This window comes from Somniosus microcephalus, unplaced genomic scaffold (genome assembly GCF_052327205.1).
Source record: "Somniosus microcephalus isolate GS21.2 unplaced genomic scaffold, FLI_Smic_1.0 unresolved_chr1, whole genome shotgun sequence".
NCBI lineage: Eukaryota > Metazoa > Chordata > Chondrichthyes > Squaliformes > Somniosidae > Somniosus > Somniosus microcephalus.
The window spans coordinates 150,134,034-150,153,300 of NW_028225179.1; the positions used below are offsets into that span (position 1 = coordinate 150,134,034).

A 19,267-nucleotide genomic window follows, 5' to 3' on the forward strand; every position below is an offset into this window, starting at 1 on the left:
CCCAAGGAAGACAGTCTGGCCTACATTAACAAGTACAACAGCCACCTATGCAGCCTCATGTAGCCAGTGGAGGTACATTATGGGACGATCTCAGAAATGTTTGAATCCCCACTAATTCTAGAAGAAAGACTTGCATTTATACAGCATCTTTCATGGTCTCTGGATGTCCCAAAGTGCTTTACAGCCAATGAAATACTTTTGAAGTGTGGTCACTGTTGTAATGTAGGAAACATGGCAGCCACTTTGAGCACAGCAAGGTCGCGCAAACAGCAGTGTGATAATGACCAGATCTTCTGTTTTTTAGTGAGGGATAAATATTGTCCAGGACACTGAGGAGAGCTCCCCTCCTCTTTGAAGTAGTGCCATGGGATCTTTTGCAGCCACCTGAAGGGGCAGATGGGGCCTCAGTTTAACATCTCATCCGAAAGACGGCACCTCCGACAGTACTGCACTGGAGTGTCAGCCTGGATTATGTGCTGAAGTCCCTGGAGTGGGGCTTGAACCCATGACCTTCTAACTCTGAGGAGAGAGTGCTACCAACTGAGCTATGGCTCACACTGGCCTAGAGAAACTAGTATTTATTTCTGTGACTCTAACATACACAGTCAACAATTGCTCGGTCCCTCAATGCAGGGTTAATTGGGCACTGTTCCCCTTTCAACAGTGATCATCGGTTAATGTTTTTTTACTTCCATCAAATCTCATGTGGATGTGTTCTTTTTTAAGCCCTATGAATTACCTGATGGTTCTGTGGTAATTAACGCAAGGAATCAGAATTTCTACCACTGTCACTGCCGGATAATCGTAAAGAGCTATGATGCGTGTGAGTCCCTGCCGATGGAGAGTGTGACCTTCGACGAGACTCTGATAGACCCGGCCGTAGCCGCTGGAGCTTTAGTCAGAGACAACATTGTTTTCTTCAGCAATCCCGCAAACCCATCCAAACGTGAGTTCCATACTTTTGGCACCGGGGCTGTTGACATCATGAATACCATCCCATCTGTATGTTCCCATGGGGTTGAGGACATTTTAGCATACACTCAAAGGGTACAGAACCCAGTGTGGATGGGATGACTGTGAAATTAAATTGCGTTTGGGCAATTTCAACTCCATTCCTACTGAGTGTAAGTGTTAGAAATCTAGGGTTTAGATATTCTCGAGTGTGGGGGTACCAGTCACTCTTGTAAACGATCTGAGCATCTTTTCTTAGAGTGTATCTGTACTTCCCAATATCTAAACATATGATATGAGGCAGGGGAGGACACAATACCTTTCCCTCTTTTATGATCTGCACATTTTTCGCTTGTGTCCCTATGTACCTCTCCAATCTTTCCAAAAGCGGATCGAGAGAGCATCTGATAAAGTATTAATCATTGAGCTGCTTCTGTTCACAGCAAGTGAACGTATCGAGCCACAATTGTAATCGGATTCACTCAATTCAATCTGTACAACTTGTCATCACGTAACAAAAGAAAATAATGAACACACTATGCTTCCCACCTGGGGTTGAGATATTCTCAAGTGTGGGCTACCGGTCACTCTTGTAAGTAATCTGAGCATCTTTTATTTAAGAGTGCATCTGTACTCCCCAATATCAAATCATATGATGGTATAATGTCAGCGGGGCGGGAGAGACATACATAATACTTTTACTCCTTGTGATCTGCACGTTTAAACCCCAGTGGGAAAGGAGGAAAAAGAACTTGCATTTACATAGCGCCTTTCACGACCTCAGGGCATCCCAGAGCACATTAGTCACTGAAGTACTTTTGAACTGTTGTAATTTGGGAAATTAAGCAGCCAATTTGCATACAGCAAGGTTCCACAACAATGAGATAATGACCAGATAATTTATTTTTAGTGTTGTTGGTTGAGGGGGAACAATTTCAACAGTGGAGTCTTGTTTCTACAGGTAGTAAATTGTTAATTTTTTTTGTACTCCACCTTTGTCTCTTTTTCTCTCTCAATCCAATTTTTTTTTCCCTCTATTTATTTCTGTACCTGATTTGACACTCAATCGCCCTGTTTCCTCCTTCGTCATTCCTCTGTTTCTTTCTCTATTCTTAAATCTCATTTGTTAAGGAGAGCGACTGTTGGTCCCATCATTCCCCAAGGTCCCAGATGTCCCATTTCCCACGCCACACGTTATACACTCGTACTTCCAGGGAAAACATTTTTTGAGCTGAAGCATGAGGGAAAAAGTCTAACTAACGGAGCATGCCGTTCCAGCAAAATCTGGTCCATAGATGGTGTTTAATACTGTGCATCGTTATAATTATAGTACACACAACTTTTCAAATCGTCTTCTATTTTCCCTCTTTTAATCCCTAGGTGTAAATCTAACACTTAGATGGAGTTATGATGATGGGAAGTCATGGGTAAAAGACAAAATGGTGATCTGGCGTGGCCCAAGCGGCTATTCCTCTATGACAACCTTAAGCAACGCAAGCAACGAGCAATACATCTACTTGATTTATGAGAAGGGGCGCATAGACATAACGGAATCCATTTCATTTGTGAAGATTCGTATTGATTGAGAGCCTTTATGCCTCCTCTTGTCACCTGAGAACCTCCATGGGCAATGGGTGCGTGATCCGACCGAGTCTTCATGAACTATAGGCTCTGCTTTATGGGGGCGGGGGGGAATCTCTATTTTTACACTGCTGCACAGATTTGTAGATTTCCATTACTTTGTTGGTTAAAATTGATTTTCCATATTTTAAATTGAAATCAATGTAGTAAAACTCTCAACTTCTTCATACTCCTCTCACTTTGCAGCCAGTATTTATTCCTCCTTAACTTAAAGGCGAGCAAGTGACCTGGACTTCTCATGTGGCACATCCATTGAAGTCAGGTGATAAGTTTGTACCTGTGGCCGGATCCATTCATTATCTGACTTGAGAACCTGCTCTTTTTTTGTACTTCATCATCAGGACTATATTGAAACTGGTGCTAAATCTGCATTAAAAAAAAAAACTTTTTAATACAATTGAGTAAGAATTGAGTTAACTGGGTGAACTGTTAGTGTGACTATCCGTCAGTGTGTCGAATCTGAGCTGGGAGAGAATACTATTGGGTCTCTGGCTTGGTGAGAATGAGTTTCCCTACTTGGTCCTAGGTCCTTACTATTGACAGTGGGCCCAGGTCAAGTCATCAGTGTCTACTGAAGGATGCAGCCCAATAGGAGAGACCTTTTGGGAAGACTGCAAGGAAACCCCGTTTGGAACATGTAGCCTTAAGATAATCCTTTCAAGTCCTGTAGGAGAAAGATGAAAGTACTGGGAAGCTGCTGCAATACATGACTTTTTAAACAACCAGTTGAGCTGGATGGGTCAGGTGGCCTATTCTCATTTCCCTTTCATTGTGATCTATAGACGCGAGGCTGTGCTCTTCCAGTGACGTCTGCTGAGCAGGCTGACTCTTCGGAATAAAGTCTTGTATATTTTAAATCTGAGACTCTGGCTAGCAACTGCCCTCTTGGCTCTATGTGGAGAGGGGCATTTAGAAGAGGGCGGGGGTGCAATATTTTATGCATATATGACAGAGAAAATACTTCTTAAATAAAACGAGTACCTGGGCAACGGTTAGGGGCTCTATAATTGGCTGCGGCACATCTGGGCGTTTAAAGCGAACTGGTACCTGGCACTGGTTAGAGGTGCTATAATTGGCTGCAACGCACCCAGGCTAGCGAGGGATACAAACCATCTGCCATGGTTTCGGTCAGACTGTCCGTAATCCAGTTAGGGATGAGCAGAAATTTTCTCCAATTTAAATATTGGGAAGACCAAAGCCATTGTTTACGGTCCCTGCCACAACTCTGTTCCCTAGCCACTGACTCCAGCTCTTTCCGTAACATCTGTCTGAGGCTGAACCAGACTGTTTGCAACCTTGGTGTTATATTTGACCCTGAAAAGATCTTCCGACTACATATCCGCAGCGTAAATAAAACCGTCTATTTCCACCTCTGTAACATCGCCTGTCTCCACCCTTGCCTCCGCTCATCTGCTGCTGAAACCCTCATCCATGCCTTTGATACTCTGGACTTGACTATTCCAACACACTCCTGGCTGGCCTCCCACATTCTACCCTACATAAACTTGAAGTCATCCAAAACTCAGCTGCCCATGTCCTAACTTGCACCAAGTCCCGTTCACCTATCACCCCTGTGCTCGCTGATCTACATTGGCTTCCGGTTAAGCAACGCCTTGCTATCAAAATTCTCATCCTTGTTTTCAAATCCCTCCATAGCCTCGCCCCTCCCTATCTCTGTAATCTTCAGCCCCACAAACCCCCCCCCCCCCCCCCGGAGATATCTGCACTCCTTTAATTCTGCCCTCTTGAGCGTCCCTGATTATAATCGCTCAACCATCGGTGGCCATGCCTTCTGTTGCCTAGGCCCTAAGCTCTGGAATTCCCTGCCTAAACCTCTCCACCTCGCGACCTCTCTTTCCTCCTTTAAGACGCTCCTTAAAACCTACCTATTTGACCAAGCTTTTGGTCACCTGCACTAATTTCTCCTTATGTGGCTCGGTGTCAAATAATACTCCTGTGAAGCGCTTTGGAACATTTTCCTACGTTTAAAGGCGCTATATAAATACAAATTGTTGTTGTTGTTGTTGTTCTGCTCCTGACTGTTAGCCAAATCTGTGCACGTCTGGAAGCCGAATGATAGCAGGTTGAGCCTCGGCTGCAACATCCTCCATTTTGAATAGCCCACTGACATCGCTATCTGGACTGTGATGAGTGCCCATTATGGTACCAGAATCTTGCCAGCACCCACGGAACCATATGCCAGTATCTTGTCAGTGCATTCAGGAAAAATCAGACTTTTTTTTTAAGGGGGGAGGGAAGAAAATCTGTAACCCGTAAGAAAAAGCAACAAGTTTTATTTGACTTGGTAGTTCAGATTTGTATATTTAAACAAAGGGCAATATTTTTTAACATGGCCCCGAAAAGATTAATATTATTGTTCCAGCGTATAAGGTATCTTAACGGCATCCTTAAATCAATATCGATACCGGGACAGGGAATGGGTCCCACTGAAAAGGTTGAAGTCCCTGCCCAAAATCTAGGCTCCGATTCCCTCTGTTCAATGATGCAAATGTAAATATTTAAGTTTCAATACCTATTTTACTTGTACATTCTGTTTACTGTACAGCAAGTGCTGCAGGTCATATCTGAGGCGTATTTGCATTGTGTTGAAAGCTGTAAATAAAGCTGGAGACTGACCACAGCAAATGTGAATTAGTGCTTTATGGATTTTTACTGTTTGCCAAATAATCAAATTATTTGTACAATAAAATTTCATAACTTTTCTAAACAGTGTCCTGTTCTTGATTGTAGCATGCTTTCTGTAGTTTCACATTTTACTGATACCGTTGCTAAGCACAACAAAGGATACAGCTGTACCTCTTTGACTAAGCTTATGCTCACCTGTCCTAATACCTTTTTACGTGGCCCACTTCTGTTGAAGCACCGTGGGACATTTTACTATGTTAAAGGTGCTATATAAATGCATGTTGTTTTCAAAACCTACCTCGTTGACCAAGCTCAACTGGGGATGGGCAATAAATGCTGACCTTGCTAGCAATGCCCATATCCCCAGAATGAATTGCAAAAAAAAAAAGAAAACTAACAAGCCAGCATCAAAAGTAAGAGATAACTACAGGCACAAAGTGGGAAATGCAGCCAAACCAGAACCATTTCACAATATTAGATACAACACAAAGAAACATGAATTGCACAAGGCTGAGGAAGTTGCAGTATACACTACCCTTTGTGTGAAGATGTACTTCCTGACGTCACCCATGAATAGCCTAGCTCTAATTTTAAGATGATACCCCCTTATTCTGGACTACCACTACCAGAAGAAATAGTTTCTCTCTAGCTGCCTTATCAAATCCTTTAATCCTCTTAAACACCTCATTTAGTTCACGACATAATCTTCTATATTTAAAGGGATACAATATTATATTGGTGACTTCAATGTCGTTAATATTCATCTGCAGTATGACAGCCTTGAGCGTCCAACAAATACATATGGGGGACGATTTTGCCAGTCCTGGGGAGTCGGGACTGCCGGGAAAGTGGTAGATTTTGAGGGTTGGGGGGGGGGGGGGGGGGAGGGAGGTGGAGGTGGGCAGGTACCCAACCTGCCTCCATGCCATCTTCCCAGGAGGCGGGTAGCCATCCCGCGCCGGGTCCCGTCTCCTTGGAGACAGGAAGGGATTAAAGCCTATTTAACTGCCTGTTAACAGGCAGAAAATAGGATTATCCCCTTTTTGCCCTCGCGTGCGGGTATCCCGAAGGCTCCAAAACACGCCAGCTCAGCGAGTACTGGGTCTGCGGGGGTCGAGGAGTGCAAAAGTGTGATGTGATGGGTGCAAGAGTGCAGAGGTGAGTATCTGAAGTAAGTGCAAAGTGTTTTTAAATGTGTACTTACCTTTGTTTCTTTCTGCAGGCTTTAGTCGGTTTGTATGTGGAGAGTCTCGGACCTCCGCGTTGGGATTGACAGGTGGCCGTTGCATTCACAGATGCAACAACCATCTCAATTCTGTTAAAAGTAGTTTGATGGGGGTTTTGTATTCAAGACCTCATCAAACTGCAAAGAATGTCACTGTTTGACAGCTTCACAGATGAAACGTCATACGTTGACATGCTCTGCAACCGGCTTTCCCTTGATTGGCCTGCTAAGCCCGCTGGGTGGGCTTAACAAGGCCAATCAAGGGAAAATAGCGTGGATTGGCCACAAATCGATGAAGGTGGGACATCGACGTGACAAGCAGCAGTCCCGCCTCCAACGCACCCCCAGTCACAATCGCCCCCATGGTCTGCCTTTGTAATCTGTGGCAGCCAGTCTGAATTAGAATGCGACAAGCACTGGGACCCTGAAGAATCCTTTTCTTTCAGCATCATCTGGTACCTGATCTAGGAGGAGAAGCAGAAACAGAGAAAATAAAATGGCCAGCCAGTCACAAGGAATACAGCAGCTTCTCCATGCTGAAAAACGAGCTGCAGAGAAGGTTGCTGAGGCCAGGAAACGTAAGATCTTTCCGATTATTCTGTCTAGTTCTTTGAAATACATGGGGATTTTAAAATGGCCCCTGTGCTGTGTTTTCCGAATGGATTCCTTTTTGGCTTCTGGTTTAAGGATGTTTGCTCCAATCTCCCATCACGCCCTGAAAGACTAATATTTGGTGGTTTTTTGCATTTAGCATAGGGCAGATTAATAATTTGAACAAGATTAAAAATAAAACAATTAAAAATAACCATTATCCATATGAAATAATATGGATGTATTAAGGTTAACTGGCTTATATTTCTCGGGTATAACCTCCTATGATCCAGACATTAGGATATAAGCCAGGCTTTATTATGTATTTTTTATGGATGAAAATTAACTTTAGAAAATAGTGCGATCTGTTCCCTTAATAACACCTTTCAGCGTCAACCTTCCATCCAGGAAAAACAAGGATTAAAAGATTTGTGCTCTTCTGGAGATCTGCCAGAAATGTTAACTGACATTAACAGGAGGGATGATATTGAGACCACCCTTTTTTTAATTATCTACTTATTTATATATATTTTTAATTTAAGTTATTTCCTCCCCGTTGCTTTTGGATTCCCTCAACCCTAAATATATACAGTTCGGAGACCAAAGGAGCAGGCAGGCAACCTGCTCTCAGGCCCCTTTCTGCCTGTATTGCTCTGTAATCAGCCGGCAGACAGCATCCAAGGGCATTGCTGTCTCACCCCTGAGAAAAACATCATCCTTGCCCTCGTCATCCTTCCTGCATTTGTGAAGGAACAAACCTTTGGCCTGTCAATACAACATTCCCACATTACAACAGTGATTACACTTTTTTTTTTTTAAAGTACTTCATTGGCTGTAAAGTGCTTTGGGATGTCCTGAGGCCGTGAAAGGTGCTGTAGAAATGCAAGTCTTTTTACAAGGTGTCTATTACTCATTTTTTACACTAATTAATTAGAAATGTTATTCTGCACGTTTGGATTTCCAATTGACCACATTTGGATTTCCAATTCCACCACATCTGGATTTCCAATTCCAACACATCTGGATTCTCAATTCACCACACATGCCTAGTGCCTGACTTATTTGTCAACACTGCTATAGCATTGCTTTTGTTCCCCCACCGCCAAAATGGGTGTGTGCGGTTGACACCTGATATTTACAACCCATCCTTACCACCAGTGAGGCTCTGTACAGCTGGCAGAGCCTTGTAAAAAATCAGTCCTGACAAACCTATGTGGAGAGACTTGAAAAACTGGTACTGTATTCACTGGAGCACAGTTGAAGGGGAGAACTAAAAGAAGTGTTCTAATTTTTGAGGGTGGACAGATTCCACTGGTCAATGAATCAGTAAACAGTGGGTATAACAACTTAGTATTTGTACTAGAGGCATAAAGGGGGAGGTTTTTCAAGCAACGGGTTATTAGAATAATGAATATATTATGTAATCACAAATGGCTATCGCAGCTGATTCAATCCTGATATAGAACCTTACAGTACAGGAGGAGGCCATTTGGCCCGTTATGCCTGTGCCGGCTCTTTGAAAGAGCTGTCCAATTTATTCCCACACCCCAGCTTTTCCCCCTAACCCTGAAAATGAGTCCTCTTCAAGTACATGTCCAATTGCCTTTTGAAAGTTCCTATGGAATCTGCTTCCTCCAGCCTGTCAGGTCGTGTGTCCCAGATCTTAACAACCCTCCGTCTGTAAACATTTCTCCTCATTTCACCTCTAGTTCTTTTACCAGCCATTTTAAATCTATGACCTCTGGTTACTGACCCACTCGCCAGAGGAAACAGTTTCTTCCTTATTTGCTCCATCAAAACTGCACATAATTGTGAAAACCTCAATTAGGTCTCCCCTTAACCTTCTCTGCTCTAATTTGAACAGTTCCAGCTTCTCCAATCTCTCCACATAACTGAAGTATCTCATCCCTGGTACCATCCTGGTGAACCTCCTTTGTACCATCTCCAAGGCCTTGACATCTTTCCTAAAGTGTGGTGCCCAGAATTGTACACCATACTCCAGCTGAGGCCTAACCAGTGATTTGAAAAGCTTTAGCACCACTTCCTCCTTTTTGAATTCAAAGCCAAGTATCCCACGAGCTTTCTTGACTGCCTCATCAACTTGTCCCCCCACCTTCAAAGATTTGTGAACAGGCACCCCAGGTCCTTCTGCTCTTGCAGCCCCTCAAAATAGCACCATTTAGATTATACTGCCTCCCGTGTTGTTCATCCTTTAAAAGGGAAAATATCAAAGGGTACAGGGAAAGAGCGGAGAAATGGAATTAAAATCAAGCAAGTTAGAAGTTTAACTGCATTCCGGAAACTGTAGTCTAGAATCAGATAAATGAGAAGTTACTATTTCCAAGAATTAGATAATTTCAGAAGTTACTGTATGGAGAATAAAGTAAATGTGGGGTTACTATATTCCGCCCATTGTAAATGAGAGGTTACTGCCATTGAATATTGGTTAAGTTACAGCTTGCACACTCCAAATGTATGTAAATGAGAGGTTACTGCACTTCAGATTCATGTAAATGAAAGGTTAGTGAGATTCAAGCCAGTGAGCAGCTACTGTTCTTGTTTTAGGGAAGGCTCGGAGACTGAGGCAAGCGAAGGAGGAAGCACAGGGTGAGATTGAACAGTACCGTCTGGAGAGGGAGAAGGACTTCCGACATAAGCAAGAAGCGGTAAGATACGCTTGGCAATGTTTCTCGTGGCGAATCCACCTTGCCACCGGTTTAAAAGGTTTCGCCTCCATGCCACATATTTGTCAGATTTTGAAGGGAAGCTTTAAAGCCGTAATCTTTCTAACATCAACAACACCTGCTGCACTTTATGACTCCCGACGCTGAACTGCTCACAAAAATCGGGTTAGACGTTTGTCTCGGGTGGTAGCACGAAACGGGCGTTATCGCATTGGCCGCCTATTATACATCCCGCTTGATATTCAGTTCTATTGAAGTCAGTGGTTATATTCCCCTCCCCCATACATACGCTTCATAGTGTCAGCTGTCAGTGGACAGCACTCTCGCCTCTGAGTCAGAAGGTTGTGGGTTCATAGTCCCACTCCAGACACTTGAGCACAAAAATCTAGGCTAACACTCAGTGCAGTGCTGAGGGAGTGCTTTCAGATGAGACGTTAAACCGAGGCCCCGTCTGCTCTCTCAGGTGGACATAAAAGATCCCATGGCACTATTTCGAAGAGCAGGGGTGTTATCCCCAGTGTCCGGGGCCAAAATTGATCCCTGAATCAACATCACTAAAGCAGGTTACCTGGTCATTGTCACATTGCTGTTTGTGGGAGCTTGCTGTGTGCAAATTGGTTGCTGCATTTCCTACATTACAACAGTGACTATGCCTCAAGAAGTACTTAATTGGCTATGAAGCGCTTTGGGACATCCGGTGGCCGTTGAATGCGCTGTCGAAATGCAAGCTTTTCGTTTTTTCCATAAAGCCACACCTTTTTTCTCTCTCCCAGACATTTGTGCCATCAGCTTATTAAATATGTTTAATTCTATACAACTGTGGGTGTTATAGCATTCAATAAAAGAAAAACATTCTGTATGCTATGTGTTTATGTCTCTCCATGTAATTTCATCCCCGAGTTACGAGGCCAAACATGTACTCTGCTACCAAGCCTCTCAAATTGCAACTTTTAAGAAATGTGCGAGAACGGCCTGGGATGACTTTCTTGTGAATTTTCATTCCTAGAAACATAGAAGATAGGAGCAGGAGTAGGCCATTCGGCCCTTCGAGCCTGCTCCGCCATTCAACGAGATCATGGCTGATCATCCAAACCCTAGCACCCGGTCCCTACACCGACAGCCATCCCACCCAAGCCGTAACCCCACGTATTTAATCCCCCCTAACACTAAGGGTCAATTTATCATAGCCAATCAACCTAACCCGCACATCGTTGGACTGTGGGAGGAAACCGGAGCAAACCCACGCAAACACGGGGAGAATGTGCAAACTCCACACAGACAGTCACCCGAGGCCGGATTTGAACCCGGGTCCCTGGCGCTGTGAGGCAACAGTGCTAACCACTATGCCACCGTGCTGCCGTCCTGCTTTATGGGGAGATGCAAGCGTGTGGAGAACAATGAGCACAAACGAGGCCTGGGCTCGTAATCGAGAGAACGTGTGTTCAAAACCCACCATGGCAGTTTGAAAATTTGAATTCAGTTTTAAGAAAATCTGGGACTAAAAAGCTGTTGTCGGTAAAAGTGAACATGAAGCTTTCAGATTGTCAGAAAAACCCATCTGGTTCACGAATGTCCTTCAGGGAAGGAAACCTTCCACCCTTACCCAGTCTGGCCCATATGTGACTCCAGTCCCACATCGACGTGGTTGACCCCCTAACTGCCCTCTGAAGTGGTGTAGCAAGCCGCTCAGCTGTATTAAACCGCTACACACGGAGCTTCAAGAAGGTGGCCCACCACCACCTTCTCGGGGCAACTATCAATTTCAATTTCAATTTTATTTGTCACATAACCAAATACAACAAGTGAAATCCAGTCAGTGAAATGCTTTTTTCTTAACGAGCCGAGCGCACCAAGCAGCAAAGGACACTTAGCTGCCTGGTACGCACGGAGCCCGCAAGGACGGCAGCCATATTCATCGGCGCCATCACAATAGGGTCCGCTCTCGCCTCGATCCGCCTTTCCTGCACTCCTGCCCGACAATCTTCAGCCGCCGTGGCTAGGAAAGGGCAATAAATGTGACCTTGCTAGTGATCTTCAATCCCGAGAATTAATAAAAAAAAGAAAGACACACTTTCTACTACCGCACGGCATATTAAAGCATGAATGCGCTGCACTTGGCCACTTTTAATGATTGCTATAAGAGAAATTTTTCAAGCAGCTCAGGAGCTCAATGAGTTCATTGAGTAAGTGAGCTACACAGCGGCTTTATCCCCAGTTTGTGCTGAGTAAGCTGATCTCACCTAGCACTGCGGTAAAGACACTGCAATTGACTTAAGTGTCCCTGGGTTAAAGGGGAAGATAATGATCTTGTCTTTCCTTTTCCTTGATCATAATCCAGTGACTGCTGCAGGGATTGCACTCGTGAATGTCAGGTGACAAAAGGTTTGATAAAAAGCAACAAAAAATATACAAATGCTGGAAAGAAACACCAGATCAGTCTGCATCTGTGGAGAGAGCAGACAAGTTAATATTCCGGGTGTAACTCTTTGAAGGAAAATAGAATTTTCTCCAGTTCTGACAAAGGGTTACACCCGAAACATTAACATGTCTCTTCTTTCCACATATGCTGATTGACCTGAAGAATCAAGTTTGATTGTGATGCCTCTGTAGTCAAATAGCCTGCCATACTCAGTCTCAAGATTCATACATGAATAATGGCCACTCAGACAAGGTACCTGAGGGCAACTAGTACCCTCATAAGCGTACAAGGTAAGAACTTGACGCTTTCAAACGAGTGGGAGAAAATCAGCAATAATTTTTTTTTGTTACAAGGCAAGTTTCAAGTTTTTGAGCGCTTGAAAAGTACCAAGAAAAACAGCAGCAAAATTAACTTTGGATAATTTGAGCTTCCACTTCCTCTTACGAATCCCATACCTGCTCTACTCCTAATCGTTTCTTTTCTCTTATTTTGTTGAAGGTTATGGGGTCCCAGGGTAACCTGGCAGCGGAGGTCGAGCAACAGACACATCAGAAGATCCAGGCGATGCAGGTCAATCACCACCGCAACAAGGAGAAGGTCCTTCGCCAACTGCTGACGCTCGTGTGCGACATCAAGCCTGAAATTCACCACAATTATCGCTTTAACATGTAGGCAGGCATCACATGTCATGGTCCACTACTCCACCATCACCGGGGCCTCACTGACAATGGGCTACCTGCTCGTCAAAGAAATCAAACTCCTTCTGGACTAAGTCGTGATCGACTAGAGCAGTACTTCTCCTGTTTGTCCTGTACCCATTGCCTGTTATAAATTATTGTGTCGTTCCCCTCCAGTAATTCCATGGTAACAGTTCAGAATATGTGAAGTTGTGCAAAATGTGCTACATGTAGAGAGCCAGCATTGATATAAAAAGAACTTGTCACCGCTGTTAGATCCAACATTCCGAAACTAGGAGTTCATTCAGTTCCTTATGCCCAAGGACTCTAGAGAATTATGAAAGATTGTAGCTAAATTGCAGGAATCTTTCCTCATTTCTTGTAGAGAAATTGCAGATACGCTAAATCACATTGTTACATTATTTTTAAATTGTTTATTAATCACCCTCTTCTTGGAGAGCCACTCTCCGTTCACAGAGCCACTCTCCGTTCACAGAGCCACTCTCCGTTCCCTCACCCGCATTTCACGCTGTCACTCTTCTCTCTCCTTCCCCCAGTTCCTGTTGGTCCCGTTTTTCCCTGTCGCAGTTCACGGCGGCACTTTTCCCTCCTCCCCATCTCCTGGTTTACGTTGCAACTTTCCTCCTTGATGGATGGCCCCAAGTTACCCTCCCTTCTGATTTTCCTTTCTCCACTGTGGCACAGCTGAGGTTAGTAACTTAGCATGTGAAGTATCACAGATGCCAAACCATCTCGTACCATTCTCTGATGCAGTATGCTGGCGTTCCAGCAAGCTATGCTATCACCCGCCATATAAACCAGTTCTAATATCTCAGCCAATTAACATGAAAGGTATTTCACGATTTTCAACCATGGGTACTATTGCACGATAAACTCCATAAATAACAATGTAAGTGCAGGTGGTCAGAGTAATTCATTTCGGCCTCAAGCCCCAAACTAACAAGGAATCCCCACATTTGTCTAGAATTCATTCCTGACATTCATATTTCATAAAATACATACTTACAAGATACTTTTTTCCACCAGCTTGGGCCTCTGTCATATTTAGTTTGAGCTGGCTACCCAGGATGTCAGTAATGAACAACAGTCAACGTGTGATATCTAGAGGTTGCTGCACAGTAAAGACAATAGTAAAGCAACATCATCAGCATGTACCTTATGTAAGAACAAGTATTACATTTTCATAAAATACAAGAGAATAAAATGCTTTGTCTATAACGTGTTTTAAAGGAAGGATCTGGTATGATAAATCAATACTAAAACCTTGATTATTACATATTTAATCAGCAGTTCCATTACTAACACAGAGAACAGCAAATGGTTGGCAACACATTCAAAGTTGTAACAAGGTTGATGATATCATGAACTGCAAGAACATACTAAATTTCATTTAAACTCCAAGGGTGCATTATATTCTTAAACACGCAAGGGCCATGTTTTATTCCTATATGAGGAATTGTCCTATGAGGAGAGATTGAGAAGACTAGGCCTATATTCCCTATGGAATACATTCTTATGTGGCTCGGTGTCAATTTTTTTGTTTTATAACACGCCTGTGAAGCACCTTGGGACGTTTTACTATGTTAAAGGCGCGGTATAAACACAAGTTGTTGTGGTTCCCAAAAATCTATCGATCTCTGTCTCGAATATACTCAACGACTGAGTCTCCAGAGTTCTCTGGGGTAGAGAATTCCAAAGATTCACCACTTTCTGAATGAAGAAATTTCTCCTCATCTCAGTCCTAAATGGCCGACCCCTTATTCTGAGACTGTGACCCCTGGTTCTAGACTCGCCAGCCAGGGGAAACATCCTCCCTACTTCTACCCTGTCAAGCCCTGTAAGAATTTTGTATGTTTCAATGAGATCACCACTCATTCTTCTAAACTTTAGAGAATAAAGGCCCAGTCTACTCAATCTCTCCTCACAGGACAATCCCCCCAATCCCAGGAACCTGTCTGGCGAACCTTCGTTGCACTCCCAAGTATATCCTTCCTTAGGTAAGGAGACCAAAACTGTACACAATACTCCAGATGTGGCCCTATATAATTGCAGTAAGACGTCTTTACTCTTATACTCAAATCCTCTTGTAATAAAGACCAACATACCATTTGCTTTCCTAATTGCTTGCTGTACCTGCATGTTAACTTTCAGTGATTTGTGTACAAGGACACCCAGGTCCCTCTGAACACCAACATTTCCCAATCTCTTACCATTTAAAAAATACTCTGCTTTTCTATTTTTCCTACCAAAGTGGATAACTTCACATTTGTCCACATTATATTCCATTTGCCATGTTCTTGCCCACTCACTTAGCCTGTCTATATTCCCCTTGAAGCCTCCTTGCATCCTCCTCACAACTTACATTCGCACCCAGCTTTGTATCATCAGCAAATTTGGATATATTACATTTGGTCCCCTCATCCAAATCATTGATGTAGGTTGTGAATAGCTGAGGCCCTTGCACTGATCCTTGCGGTACCCCACTAGTTACAGCCTGCCAGCCCAAAAATGACCCATTTACCTACTCTCTGTTTTCTGTCCATTAACCAATCCTCAATCTATGCTAGTATACCACCAATCCCATGAGCCCTAATTTTGTTTAATAACCTCTTGTGTGGCACCTTATCGAACGCCTTCTGAAAATCCAAATACAACACATCCACTGGTTCCCTTTATCCTGCTAGTTACAGCCACAAAAAATTCTAACAGATTAGTCAAACACGATTTCCCTTTCATAAATCCATGTTGACTGCCCAATCCTATTATTGTTTTTAAAGTGCCCTGTTACCACGTCCTTAAGATTCTAGCATTTTCCCTACTATTGATGTCAGGCTAACTGGTCTGTAGTTCCCCATTTTCTCTCTCCTTCCTTTCTTAAATAGTGGGGTTACATTTGCTACCTTTCAATCCACAGGAACCATTCCAGAATCTATGGAATTTTGGAAAATGGCAATCAATGCATCCACTATCTCGATAGCCAACTCTTTCAAAACCCTAGGATGTAGGCCATCAGGTCCAGAGATTTATCAGCTTTCAGTCCCATTAATTTCTCCAGTACTACTTTTTTACTATTACTAATTTCTTTCAGTTCCTCATTCTCGCTAGACCCTTGGTTCTCCACTATTCCCGGGAAGTTTTTTGCGTCTTCTTCCGTGAAGACAGACACAAAGTATTTGTTTAATTTCTCTGCCATTTCCTTATTCCCCATTATAATTTCTCCTGTCTCAGCCTGTAAGAGACCCACATTTACTTTCACTAATCTTTTCCTTTTTACATACCTATAGAAGCTTTTACAGTCTGTTTTTATGTCTCTCGCAAGTTTGCTCTCATATTCTATTTTCCCTTTATCAATTTCTTGGTCCTCCTTTGCTAAATTCTAAAATTCTCTCAATCCTCAGGCTTACTACTCTTTTTTGGCAGCATTATAAGCCTCTTCCTTTGATCTAATACTATCTTTAACTCCTCTTGTTAGTCACAGTTGGACCACTTTTCCTGTGTTTTTGCCTTAAAGGAATATATATTTGTTGTAAATTAGGTATTCTTTAAATGCTAGCCATTGCTCGTCCACTGTCATACCTTTTAATATAGTTTCCCAATCTACCTTAGCCAACTCGCCCCTCATACCTATGTAATTTCCTTTGTTTAAATTTAAGACCTTAGTTTCAGATTTAACTAAGTCACTTTCAAATTCAATATAAAATTCTATCATATTATGGTCACTCTTTCCTAAAGGCCCCTTTACTACAAAGTTATTAATTAACCCTTTCTCGTTGCACAATACTAGATCTAAAATAGCCTGTTCCCTAGTTGGTTCCTTAACATACTGATCTAGAAAACTATCTTGCATACATTCCATGAATTCATCCTCCACACTATTACTGCAAATTTGGTTTGCCCAGTCTATATGTAGATTAAAGTCCCTCATGATCACTGTATTACCCTTGTTACATGTGCCTCTAATTTCCTGATTTATACTCTTCCCAACTACTGTTTGGGGGCATATAAACAACTCCCACCAATGTTTTCTGCCCCTTGCTGTTTCTTTGCTCCACCCAAACTGATTGTACTTCTTGATTTTCGGAGCTAAGATCCTTTCTCTCTACTGTCTTTATCCCATCCTTTATTGTCAGGGCTATCCCTCCTCCTTTTCCATTTTGCTTATCCCTTCTAAAAGTTATGTATCCCGGAAGATTTAGCTCCCAACCTTGGCCACTTTGCAACCATGTCTCCGTTATGGTTATTAGATCAAACCTGTTCCAGAGCTTAGGGCCTAGGCAGCTGAACGCACGGCCACCGATGGTTGAGCGATTAAAATCAGGGATGCTCAAGAGAGCAGAATTTGAGAAATCTTGGGGGGTTGTGGGACTGAAGAAGATTACAGAGATGGGAAGTGGCGAGGCCATGGAGGGATTTGAAAACAAGGATGAAAATTTTGAAATCGAGGCGCTGCTTAACCGGGGGCCAATGTAGGTCAGCGAGCACAGGGGAGATGGGTGAACGGGACTTGGTGCGAGTTAGGACACGGGCAACTGAGTTTGGATGACCAAGTTTATGTAGGGTATAATATGGGAGACCAGCCAGGAGAGCAATGGAATATTTAAGTCTAGAGGTAACAAAGGCATGGATGAGGGTTTCAGCAGCAGATGCGCTGAGGCAGGGACGGAGATGGGCGATGTTACGGAGGTGGAAATAAGTGTCAAAAAAATGAATGTTTATTGGTGGAAAGCAATAGAAGACTAAATCATAAGAACATAAGAAATAGGAACAGGAGCAGACCATTTGGCTCTTCAAGCCTGCTCCACCAATCAATGAGATCATGGCTGATCTTCTATCTCAACTCCACCTTCCTGCACTATCCCCATCCTGTTTCTATTTCTTATGTTCTTATGGTTTAGTCTTCTATTGCTTTCCACCAAGAAACATTCATTTTTGACACTGACATCATAGCTGCCATTACTATTTTTCCTCGCCACAATTAACTGCTGCCATTACTATTTTTGCTCGCCACAATTAACTGCTGCAGTTATAGCTCTCAAGTTTTGCGGTGTGGCTTAACGCCTTGTGGCAGGAAGAACATTTTTTTTTTTAAAGAACAAGGTTACTTTTGCTGGACCAGTGAAAATAATAGGCTCTCTTTCACCGCGTTTCTTGTAAGTAATGGCACGTTAATGGTTTTGCAGTTAGTGTTACTTTGTGAAACTTGCAATGTTACAACAATGCTTTGCACGTGAGATGTTCTTTTAACAGTTCTTTCGCCGATTAATCATGCTAATGTGAAATCGATTTCCACGTAGTGTGGATGCCATTGCAGCCATTTTGGTGTACAGTGCGTGTATTTGAAGAATACTGTATTTGGTAATGCACAAGGTGTTGATGTGTGAGTCACTTGGTGCGCCAATTACTGTGAATAAACATAAGTGGATGCCATTTATTTGGGTGGTCCCTGAATGTACAGCTGCTTTGGAATGTGTTATGGAAAGCATTTATAATTGCATCCTATTTGGGGAAGCGACCTCCTTGCACTGCTCTGCCCCAGGGTGGCGTTTGCCAAGAACCCGCCCCACAGCTGGAGGCCAGGTACGCAGTGGGCAGCAGTTGACTTTTTCATTAAGATTCTCTAAACTGGAGGAGCAACGGTATGGTAGCATGGTGGTTATGTTACTGGACTAATGATCCGGAGATGTGAGTTCACAATCCCACCACGGCAGCAGGGAAATTTAAATTCAGTTAATTAAATAAATCTGGAATAAAAAGCTAGTACAGGAAACTTCGCGATATCCGGCACCGACGGGACCGAGCTGCTGCCGTTCTATCAAAACTTCCGGATAGACCAGCGCTAATGTTGTCAGATACGAAGATTTTTATCTCCGTATCTGACAACAAACACTGTTGCTTAGCAACAGCTTGTAAACACTCGGCCCGTACAGAGACGCTTTCCAGAGCCTGGCTGTTAAAAAAAAAATGCTAGGAGAAGAAAAAAAAACTAACCAAAACGGCTGCTGATTTCTGCCGTTAGATCGAAGTTTCCGGACATACAACCTCCGGATAAACCAAAGTTTCCTGTCTCAGTAATGGTTGTCGTAAAAACCCATCCAGTTCACTAATGTCCTTTAGGGAAGGAGATCTGCTGCCCTTACCCGGTCTGGCTGATATGTGATTCCAGACCCATAGCAATGTGGTTGACTCATAACTGTCCTCTGAAATTGCCTAGCAAGCCACTCAGTTGTATAAACGGCTCACCACCACCTTCTCGAGGGTTATTAGGGATGGGCAATAAATGCTGGCTTTGCCGGCGATGCCCACATCCCAGGAATGGATAAAAAAACAAGTACTGTTGAAGACAAGTTCCTGAATAGTTATATTGAGGCCCTTGAGTAGGCTTCATGAGCAGAATGGGAGTTTCTCATGTTCT

At 43.2% G+C, this 19,267-nt stretch overlaps 1 protein-coding gene across 3 annotated transcripts in view; it reads left to right on the forward strand.

Moving 5' to 3' along the window:
* Positions 1-18,307, forward strand: part of LOC147096249 (V-type proton ATPase subunit G 2-like) — a 45,500-nt gene extending 27,193 nt beyond the window's left edge. The window contains exons 5-7 of one of the 3 annotated variants that reach the window (XM_085975093.1): positions 727-946; positions 9,620-9,720; positions 12,656-18,307. In XM_085975093.1, coding sequence (XP_085831219.1) covers positions 727-946; positions 9,620-9,720; positions 12,656-12,829 — 495 coding nt within the window. In that variant the 3' untranslated portion in view covers positions 12,830-18,307. Of the gene's footprint in view, positions 1-726; positions 947-2,331; positions 3,477-6,785; positions 7,042-9,619; positions 9,721-12,655 lie in introns of those variants that run through there. The other 2 variants (XM_085975094.1, XM_085975092.1) reach the window with 2 other exon arrangements.
* Positions 18,308-19,267: the final 960 nt, after the last annotated feature.